Raw genomic sequence first — 11,249 nt, forward strand, 5'->3', positions numbered from 1 at the left:
CTTAGGATACATTAGCGCAATAAGAACTTTTAATACCTTTTCATGACATAAATTCCCATCTCTAACAGTTATGAAAGAGTTGTCCTTAACAAAGGTACCTGTACCCCATCCAGTAACAGCAGAGGAGGGGAGCATGCAAGACCAGGAGGGTTATTTAAAACTATCTTAACTCCACAGCTTGCCTGTTGCTGCTCCTGACCCCGTGACCACAATACCAAGGAGAGACTGCTACCTTTGGGAAGCTCTGCTGCATCCTCATTCTTTGGCTGGAACTTTCCTAAGCTAGCAGAGTCCCACCTCTGATCATGGCTGGGGATGGGAGGGAATGCAAGTTGGCAGAAGACTGCTCCTGACCTCCGTGACCACAATAACAAGGAGAGACTGCTACCTTTGGGAAGGTCTGCATCCTCATTCTTTGGCTGGAACTTTCCTAAGCTAGCAGAGTCCCACCTCTGATCATGGCTGGGGATGGGAGTGAATGCAAGTTGGCAGAAGTAATAGCAGCTAAGACTGTAACAGTTTTGTCAAAAATACTAGGTGTCCTGGCACACAGGATTTGTCAAGCCCTGTCCTGGTCCCCATCTACTTGTAGTAAAAGGGCCTTCTCAGTTCTAATCTGACATAAAATATAACTTCCAAGAATAGAAACAATACTTGAATACAGCAAAGTGCCATAAGGTAAACAAGGATTTGTGTAGTTGTTCTTAAAAGCAGTTTTCTTACTATTAACGTAATTGAATTGTCTGTTCAGTCTTTAGATGGAAAAGCCATTAAAGTGGAACAGGCTACCAAACCAATGTTTGAAGCCGGTAGACGTGGGCCACCCCATCCAAGGAGCAGAGGCCCTCCCAGAGGTCTTAGAGGTGGAAGAGGTGGAAGTGGAACACGGGGTCCTCCTTCAAGGGGGAGCCATTTGGGTACGTGACTGAATTCCTCCCTGTAACTAGACAATGTATAGAGGTTGCTGTTTGGTAGTATGATAGAAAAATCATTGTGTAAACAAGGAATGGTGTGTTTGGACATTCAAACTGCAGCAACACAAATAAAGAATTTTGTTTACAAAAAAAGAAGTTCATGATACCTTGGTAAGAAATGAGTGAGCCTTTTGTTTCAACTAAAAGGATTGAAAAGTGGTCTTGTATTCACTCTGTTCCCTCCTGGTAGTGCCCAGGAAGAGTGTATGTTGTAGCAATAGAACTAGGAAATTAACCTCATGTTGGTTTGGCAAACTGAAGATTATGCTTAATTGGAGAGCCAATTTGGTGTAGTGGTTAAGTGTGCGGACTCTAATCTGGGAGAACTGGGTTTGATTCCCCATGCCTCCACTTGCAGCTGCTGGATGACCTTGGGCAAACCATAGTTCTGTCAGAGCTGTGCCCTCAAGGACAGTTCTGGAAAGAGCTCTCTCAGCCCTGCCTACCTCACAGGGTGTCTGTTGTGGGGAGGGGAAGGAGTTTGTACATTGCTCTCAGACTCCGAGTGAAGGGCGGGGTATAAATCCAATCTCTTCTTCTTAGATTAAAATTCCAGAAACTTGAGGCAGTTCTCATCATGCAGAGACCTAATTAACTGTAAAAATTGAATGTTTCTTCATGACATTTACTCTCTATGTGTGTGAGAAAGAGAGAGCTGAATTTCTATAATGCTAAATAACCAAGAGCTTGCTACATCATAACTTTGAATCTGTTAGGATAAACTCCACACGTGCTGTTACTACTTCAGAAACAAAACTCTTGAATCTGAAAGCTGTTGACAACTGATAGTGGCTGACTTTAGGTGTTTGTGCTTGTACAGTTTGAGCATAAAACTAAGGCACCTGTTTGAATCTGTTTGTTAGGTCCTAAAATTGGAAGGGGTTTTATAAGCCATCTAGCCAGCCCCTGCTCAGTGTGTGAAATCCAAAGCTATTTTTTTGCTGAAAGATGTTTATCTAGATTTTACTTAAAGTGAGATCTCATAACGTCTACGGCAATTGGTTCCGTTGTTAAGCTGCTCTTCCTGTTAGGAAATTTTATCCTAATACAAATTTACATTCTATAACTTAAGTTCATTGGAAACAGCAGAAAACAAGTCTTCGCCCACTTCAGTGTGGCAACCCTTCATGCATTGGAAGAACGTGATCTGTCTTTACTTGATATTCTGTTTTTAGTCTGAACGTATGTAGTGCATTCAGTCAACCTTAATTGCCATGCCCCACTTAGAAAACCCACTGTTGTTGCACTCCTGGAATTCAGAGCAGATTGTCTAACTTTACTCAGAATAAATTATAAATTGCCTTGCACTTAGCTTAGTAAAATTCATTCTTCACCATGTTTGGGTCACCTGTTGTACAGGAAGTACTATCAGCCCAGCCAACAACATACCTGTCTGCAAGTAGCTATAGAAAAGTTGTCACAGAGCTGAATCTTTTGCCTTCCCTTTTTGTTGCACTGAAATTACCTCAATTTTGTCAAAGGCCCGTTATCTGAATAAATAAAAACTACTACTTAGTTTGGTTATGCAATATTATGTAGTTTGCAAAATACTTGGTTTTATATGTATATTTTTATAGTAATCCTCTTTTAAGGTACTGTTTTATGCCAATAAAGGCTAACTGACTTAGTTTGGCTCCACTGTTTCTGTATTTGAACACCATTGCTTGCCTAAGTGGCTGTGATCCAGTGAAATGGAAGCAGAGTAGAAGCTTGGCACTGGCAGGTTATGAAATGCAGGGAAATTTTGCTTGTATTCCAAGTGCTGAATGAGCCCTTCCTCATTTACAACAGTGATGTCTCCTGTTCCCAATGAGGCAGATCCCTATGAAGGATTTGGTTTCTGCTTTCTTTTCTCTGTTGGATTTGGGAAGCTTGCAAGTGCTGTTCCTGTTACTGAAACTAGATGTACTGTCTAGTTAACCACAACTGCCACTGTTCTAGGTTCTTCCAGGGGCCCTCTTCCAATGAAAAGAGGTCCACCTCCACGCAGTGGGGGCCCACCACCTAAAAGACCTGCTCCTTCAGGACCTGTACGTAGCAGCAGTGGAATGGGAGGCAGAGGTAAGTCTTTCCAAATGTGCGAATGTAATGGGGTGCCCTGTGTTAACTAGTAAAACCAGGAAGCAACTCAATTGAGATGATACCAAGAGGTCCACAGCTCATTGCTGGACTTGGTAGTCCTTGCTTATACTGGTTCTTCATTTAATTTGGTGTGTGGACTGATTAAGGGTGTACATTCAGCAATACCAAGTCAAAAATACCTGGAAAATACTTAATTGGTATTTTCCGGATAATTTTGCAACGGAATATAAAGCTCAGTATTGTCTAAAGCTATCCAAAATGGCTGAGCCTGAAAAATCCCAAAAATATTTGGGTTTTTGGGGGGCTGCCAGATAGCTGGTGTTTAAAGGAATTGTCTTAATTTAAACATCTTCCAGGTGAAATCACTGCTTTGGAGTTTGTAGCTCATTCACGGTACGGCTTGCAAAAGGCATTGAAAGGTTTGGGGAATCCTGAATGTTTACTGAATTCAAATACTATACCGGTATTGGGAATATCAAGCAATACTGATATTTTTGGGGTTCAGTGTACCCAACCTTTTTGCACACCCCTAGGACTGATCCCTTCAGTTGTGTTGCCCTCTGTAAGCGCCCAAACTGAAATTACTTGCTAATTCTAAGACTCTGAAGCCCAGTACAAGATTGGAATCCCCGTTCTTTTTTCCCCACTTTGGTGTACTTTCTAAATGAAGTTTAGGTATCCCTTGTCTTGATGGGGGATTGTTCTCCACTGATGCAGTAAATAAACCGTAATAGCCTACTGTTTGGAACTATCTTTAACCCCTTGGAGTGAACATGTATTTGGTAGGCCACTCCTCTTATGCTACAGAATCTCATGCAACGCCTTTAGAAGTGTTGCAAAGTATAGGAATATGAACCTTGTCTTACTTGGACGTTCTGTTACCAGTTTTGGAGAAATTGAAACAAGTTGAATTCATCCTCTCTTATGTGACTTTGTTTATCTCTTTCTTTCTGAGAGCATGGCTTTATTAAGGCTCTCCTTTCCTCCTTCCTATTCTATGATGATTCAGCAGTTATCTTTTTCTTTGCTCAACCTGGTGGAAAATTTCTGTCAGTTTTACCTTTATTTTCATAAGAGTCACTTTATAATATTTTATTTTGTGTTTAGCACCCCTGTCACGTGGCAGAGACAGTTATGGAGGTCCACCTCGTAGAGAATCACTACCGTCGCGAAGAGATGTCTACTTATCTCCAAGAGATGATGGCTACAGTACTAAAGACAGGTAAAATAAGGTCCTGGGTTTGAAAATTTGTAAGTTATTAAAAGATAAGAAGCTTGGTAGAGTTCTTTGTCACTGTGTTTTCTTTGATAGCAAAAGTAATTTCACTTTCACTTCCTTAGTTATTCAAGTCGAGATTATCCAAGTTCCAGAGACACAAGGGATTATGCTCCACCTCCACGAGATTATGCCTACCGTGATTATGGTCATTCCAGTTCACGTGATGAGTACCCCTCAAGAGGTTACAGGTATCTTCTGTTCAAGTGTTTATGTGAGTCTGTGATAGAATATACAACAAGCTGATCAAGTTTCTTGTAGGCTTGGCAGTTGGTGTTTGCAGCACAGTGGTGGGAGCAAAGTTATAAGAAAGAAATTTGAGGCCATGACTGTACTTGCATGAGACACCATTGATTTGCTAAGAGCAGCTCTAAAAAGCCAGCCAGAGAATGGTGTGAAGGTACATGATCTTCTATGTAGTAGTTCATCTGTGCCTACCTAGGATGGGGTACCTGGGAACCATATGAAAACTTGAGAGAGGGGTATGAACAAAATATTAGAAGTAAGTTGTCTTATAGATTTGTGAGTTATTCCAGGGACAACTTGTACTAAACCTCAGCAGTTATTCCTCTTACAGTGACCGTGATGGCTACGGAGGGCGTGACCGGGACTACTCAGATCACCCAAGTGGAGGCTCCTACAGAGATTCATATGAGAGTTATGGTAAGTGCTTATTTTTAGGGTCTTAAGGAGGTTTAACGCAACTTATTCTTTATTTGCTAGACTGCTTCTGCATGAGGGGGGATTTGAATGCTGGGGTTGCCCACCACAGTGGAGAAAAGTACAGTTATTTTATTTAACAGCACAATTGAATTGCAGTTCCCATAATCTAACGAAGCAAAGTTCATCATTCATGAATTGCACCTATCGCTGGAAAAAAAATGTCTGAGTTTCTTCTGTAAAATTACAAGCTGTTCTGGAATAACCCCAAAAAGAGCTGCCTTGAGAAAAACCGGCGTCTTCAAACAGCCTTTTATTTCATTCAGTGCCCGATACACCCTTGCCAAATGTCCCAACGTGTGAGATTTATATTATAATCTCAGTTAATACAAAAGAGTAACAGAAGCCTTTGATTCAATTTTTAAACTCAGATGTTAAATTGTGGTGATATGATTTATAGTGTTGCCCTATTACCTGACCATTGAACCTGCAGGTAACTCACGTAGTGCTCCACCTACACGAGGGCCCCCTCCATCTTATGGTGGAAGCAGTCGCTATGATGATTACGGGAGCACCCGAGATGGGTATGGTGGAAGTCGAGAAAATTACTCAAGCAGCAGAAGTGATGTCTACTCAAGTGGCCGTGATCGTGTTGGAAGACAAGACAGAGGGCTGCCCCCTTCTATGGAAAGGGGCTATCCTCCTCCACGGGATTCATACAGCAGCTCAAGCCGCGGAGCACCCAGAGGTGGCGGCCGTGGAGGGAGTCGCTCTGATAGAGGTGGAGGCCGAAGCAGATACTAAACCTTTCAAACTATTGGACCAAATCAGTTTTTTCCTCAAACAAATGGAATGTGGAAGTTCTATCTTCACTCCCAGAGGACTACTGAAAAGTTGTTTTTACCTTTTTTTATTGTTGCCTGTTAAGTTCCCCTCCATGACTTATGTTTTTTGTGAGAAAAAGTAAACACTTGTTATTTCATTTCAAAATTGTTAATATTTCTCTCAAAAAGCAGATGTTAATGTATGACATTTGAGCCTGTATTACTTAGTGTTGTAACTTTCACAGTAAACGTTAACCCTAAAATGCCTCACTTCTCACCTCATCAATGAGACCAGCAAACCTAAGGCTCCCCATACAACGTGCAGCCATCTAAAATGGCCATGGATCATTCTACGTATGCAAACATGCCGTTTTTCTAGGCACCATTATAGTTGTTGGAGGGTGGTGGGGATGTGTGCCAGACGTAAATGTTAGTGCCAGAATGCACACAAAAGCTCCCAAATATGAAATTTCTTCAGCCTTGTGTAAAATTCAAGATACCATTCAGTCATTAAATCAAAACAACAAATGGATAATGCTGAATGTGCATTGTGCCTTCCTACGTGTTTCATTTGGGAATTTGCAAGAACCTCATTCCCCCCCAAATAAAATAATAATCTGTAGTAAGCAAGCTACAGAGTTCTGTAAATAAAAGGTTTGACCGGTTCCATCAAAGAAGCTACAAAACAATACTTGCTCTTACTGTTTCAAATTTTTGCAATCCTGTAGTGTCTCATTTTTAAAGGAACATCTTTGACTCCAAAGGCAAAATGGAGAAAATAAGATAAGCAAAGAAGTCTTTCTCTCCAACTTCTGAAAGGCTTATGGCTTCATATTAGCAGTGAAACTTACAGCATTCCACAACAGATTTAAAGCACCAAATGCCTGTGAAACAGCAAAGATGGTAAGCAAAGCAAACTAGTTTTTCAGTCTAAGTCAAAATCAAAACTATCATCTTCCTTGTACGGTAGGATATGCTGTACGTCTTGGCAATGCAAGTTCTGTCTAGATGTAAAGAATACAGCACCCAATGGAAAAACTGTGCTGGATAACTTTAGGCGAAGCCTTCCAAATTCAACATAACCTTATCTTGGATGAAAGTGTGTATGGCACAAAGCTTTTGAAAACGACACTTTAAAAAAGCAGCTCATTGTAGACAAAATCCCTGTAAAGGGGTTGGGAAGGGTTGCTTTTTGCCCAGTGTGTTTCAATGAAGATACTTAACCCAGGCTCGAGGTATATTAAGAAATTAAAACCCTAACATAAACAGAAATTGGCTTAAGTTGCCAAAATCTAGATCATCTTGGGGAATTTCGAGCAAGCCATGGTTACGAACCTGATGTTTAGTTGGATGCCTGATCACTTTTTGTACTGTAGTCTTTTGTGGGGAGTGTTGATACAAAATGGCAGGACCTGTGGCACATTGTCATGACCCAGGTGCAGCCGCGAAGTTCAAAGATGCTCTTGATAAGACTTGAAGACCTCCAACTAAAGTTCCACTGTAGTCCTCAAAATATATTTGCCAATCAACTTATGGATTGACCATGAAAATCACCATTGGAAAGGAAATAAGAATCCATAAGCCATGCAACTTATCACTAAGCCACCAGTTCATTTCCAAGCCAGTGAATCTTCCAGCTCTCAAAGCATTAGAGCTTGAAACAGATTAATCGGCAAACCCAGGCATACCGGTTTGTTTTTTGGGGGGGTAGGGATTATGGGCTTGGGCAGTTTGTGCTATCACTGTTTTTCATATCTTTGTTAACTGTTGCAGGCTGACCATCACCCAAGGAGATATAACCTGAGATGCAGTATGTGACTCGATGGTGGACAACATGGATATTGGCTAAAACAGCTCAGCAGGTGAATCCTAGAGTGGGGCTATAGCTTCAACATAGAATTGAAATTGAAACCAGGTACTGCAAATGTAGAGATTGGATCTTGATGCTTAGAAAAAAACAACCCTCCCAGCAACTTGTGTTTTATTCCAGTAGGAAAAATGCTGATAAGCCAGTAATCAGTTTTTTAATGTTCTCAGTAAGCCTGGTACATGGAGAAGTGAATTGCTGTCATCCTTAAAATAGTCTACAACTTTTCTCGAATTGAGTTGTGCAACAGTTCTTGCTGCTTGAAAAGTTCTGTTTTGGATGTTAAGGCACTCCACTCACTTTGGTTTTCAGAAACTTCTTTAGTTGTGATGCAGAAGCAACTAGCAATGAGCCTGCATTGCAGGGAGGTCGGGGCACAAATGTGATAAATAAACAAACATTGGCTTTCAAGAGTGAGTTTGTGAGTGCAGCCTGCTGCTAAGGTTGTAGCAGCGCGAACTGGAATACCCTTATAATTGATGGCAACCAGAAGGCTCTGTCGGACATTATTACACAGTAGTGTGTTAAGTCCAAGTTGAGACAGGAAGTGCTGTTCGGCATTCTGGAAAGCAATGAATAGAGTAGCTTATTGAGAGGCTATAAACAGATGAGAGAGAACTGGAGCATTCTAAAGAACATAAGAACATAAGAGATGCCAATGTTGGATCAGGCCAAAGGCCCATCCAGTCCAACACTCTGTATCCCACAGTGGCCAGAAATACCAGTGCCATCAGGAGGTCCACCAGTGGGGCCAGGACATTAGAAGCCCTCCCACTGTTGACCCCCCCCAAGCACCAAGATGACAGAGCATCACTTGCCCCAGAGTCCCTATCTTTCCCCCCTTGCTTTGAGGTTGATTCAGATTAATTTACTGATGAGTCAATGATCCCAAGCCAGATTGTAGTTTTATAATTGGCCTCCTTTTCTCCTCTCTTTGGAACAGTGCTGATACGGCATTCTCTTTTTCTTTTAGGTACTTGGTTAATTGTGGATGATGAAGAGTGGATGCCCACAGAGAATGCAGTTGTTGGGCAGGCTTAAAATATGATTACTGACTGAGGAAGACTTTCCAGAGGGAAGTCAATGTGCTGTTGTACATCATGGGCCCAGGAAAGACAACAGGAATCAATCTGACATCTGTGTCCAAAGTACTTGGTTCCCTTTAACAAAGGAATCACCAGCCTCTTCTTTAATGAGAGCTGGTTTGGGGCAATGAAGAATATTGTGAAATTCTTCTATCCCTGTTATGTTACCAAGTCTAGGTCTAGGAAAAGTACCAGAAATGAAGCTGTCAGCTAAACATCACAGAGGAAAACCTTATTTATTTGAAAAAAGCCTAGAGCAGGTCATTTTGCCATCTTTTCTGGGTTTTCTAGGGGATACACTAAATACAGCAGCCAGTGAATTATAATAGCTCTAACAGGTACCACTGTTATAACCCTGCAGACAGTGCATCTCAAAATGTAGTCTGTAGCTGTCTGTTTAGTGGCACTATAAAAATCCCACATTTGGCTCCTGTTAATTGGGAGTGCCTGAAATGTCTGAGACACCTCGTTACCTGAGTCCTTAATGAAACGAATAGCAACGTTCCATATTGTGTAGCTGCAGGTAGCTAAATAGAAAAGAGACTATCCAGTACAGGTAAAGCTAGACAAACCCTGAGTCGGGAGTTGGAAGTTTATCCCTTACACCAGTAGTTCCCAACCGTTTTGGTATGGTGACCCCCCCCCCCTGCCCCCGGTTCAAATTTACTTGGTATGGTAACCCATCTAGGGTTAGCCAAGATTTTTGTCACCCTAGGCAAACTGACTTCAGTAGCAAGCTAGTCAAGCATTCCATTTTTCTCAAGTGGCTAACCAGATATTTTTGCGAAACCAACAAACATTGCACAAAGAGTAGTTCTTCCTATTGTGAACTCCAAGCAAGTGGCATTCCAACATACACAGTCTTTACATATGGAGGTTATGTTCCAGCCTTTGACTATCCCCTCCTCCATTACTCCCTCTACACACCCTCTGAGATTCTAAGAAACTTCCTCTAGTAACCATCAGGATGTGTTTTACTTGATCAACATATACATAACAGTTAAAAAAAACACAACTATTGTATGCTGTGGAAGATACTGTTTCCAGGATCAGATATTGGTTTCCAAAATGCAGAGAGAGCAAGGGGAATGGCAGGGGCAGCCATTTGTGTGGGCTGGCCTACAGCCCACTTTCAGAGGCTTCGCAGCCCACAGGTTTGAAAACACTGCCTTATGCCACTGATATTTAGTCGGTTTCAATAGTGTTTAATAAAGTTATATTTGAATAAATTTCATCATAATAAATGTCTTTTCATCTATATTTGTCATAATTGAAATTACATGCATTTAAGAAACTGAATTTTAAATACTGTTAAATATTAACTTGGTCTATTGCCGTGAACTAAGGAAGCTATGTATTCCTTGTCAGTTTGATTGTATGCTGTGGAAGATACTGTTTCCAGGATCAGATATTGGTTTCCAAAATGCAGAGAGAGCAAGGTTTGGAAACACTGCCTTATGCCACTGATACCTGGGGAAACGGCAGGACTTGCAAATGGCATGATGTTTAGTAGGTTTCAATAGTGTTTAATAAAGTTGTATTTGAATAAATTTCATCATAATAAATGTCTTTTCATCTATATTTGTCATAATTGAAATTACATGCATTTAAGAAACTGAATTTTAAATACTGTTAAATATTAACTTGGTCTATTGCCGTGAACTAAGGAAGCTATGTATTCCTTGTCAGTTTGCATGTGGCTCTTTGGCTGGTTCTGTCTTCACCTGGTCACTAATCTCTGAGCAGATGAGCTAGCACCACACTTCCATTTCTGCCTGTGTTTGAACAAACTAGTGTTATGCACCTCAAAAATGGAGACAGTTTCTAGCCTAAATGTGGTTGGGCGACCCAAATCCCTTCCCTGTGAGCATTTGAGTGAGATCTTTATTCAAGCCAGTGTGTTGAATTTGTAAACCTTTAAGTCAAGAATACTGGCTTCATACGGTACAACAGTGCCCATGCCAAACTCCATTTGATGGAGAATGGTTTCCCATCACTGAGCAAAGTCATATAAAATAAAGGGATTTTTGAGGTCTGACTTTCAAAGCTGAGTATAGTTCATTTGTTCATTGTGTATCGTGGCTAGTGGTATTGCTATTTTGCTGTCTTGTCCAACCCTTAATTTGCATATGTTCATGAGTTGCTGCTTTCTGCTAAGTGATTCCATCCCTGGCTAATAAAACTTGTTTCATATCTTTCTGGAACTCAGGCTTGGATGTCTAAAGTATTCCTCGGGTCTGTGGCAGGACAGTAATGGCTGACAGTTAATGGATTTTTAGGTTGCAGTGGGGAAAGGTTCTCAGTATGGAAGGAAGGAGGGTTAACAAAGGCTAGTGGAGGAATAGGGTGGGAATAGCAATGGCAGTATTATTTTGTCCTTGAAATGCTTACAGACCAATTCTTTGTGTATTCAAAAGTGAGTCTCGGAGTATATCCCATTGAGTTCCAAGTATAAAGAATTGTGATATTTTAAGGATCCTT

General features: G+C 41.1%; 1 protein-coding gene across 2 annotated transcripts in view; it reads left to right on the forward strand.

Annotated features, from left to right (window-relative positions):
• The window catches only part of RBMX (RNA binding motif protein, X-linked), a 9,960-nt gene extending 3,241 nt beyond the window's left edge, over positions 1-6,719 (forward strand). Inside the window, exons 4-9 of one of the 2 annotated variants that reach the window (XM_015424042.1) lie at positions 752-917; positions 2,916-3,035; positions 4,164-4,278; positions 4,398-4,523; positions 4,895-4,995; positions 5,486-6,719. In XM_015424042.1, the coding sequence (XP_015279528.1) occupies positions 752-917; positions 2,916-3,035; positions 4,164-4,278; positions 4,398-4,523; positions 4,895-4,995; positions 5,486-5,796 (939 nt within the window). In that variant the 3' untranslated portion in view covers positions 5,797-6,719. The remainder of the gene's footprint in view (positions 1-751; positions 918-2,915; positions 3,036-4,163; positions 4,279-4,397; positions 4,524-4,894; positions 4,996-5,485) is intronic. The other variant, XM_015424043.1, reaches the window with a different exon arrangement.
• Positions 6,720-11,249: the final 4,530 nt, after the last annotated feature.

The sequence above is a fragment of the Gekko japonicus genome, unplaced genomic scaffold, assembly GCF_001447785.1.
Source record: "Gekko japonicus isolate JY-2015 unplaced genomic scaffold, Gekko_japonicus_V1.1 scaffold575, whole genome shotgun sequence".
NCBI lineage: Eukaryota > Metazoa > Chordata > Lepidosauria > Squamata > Gekkonidae > Gekko > Gekko japonicus.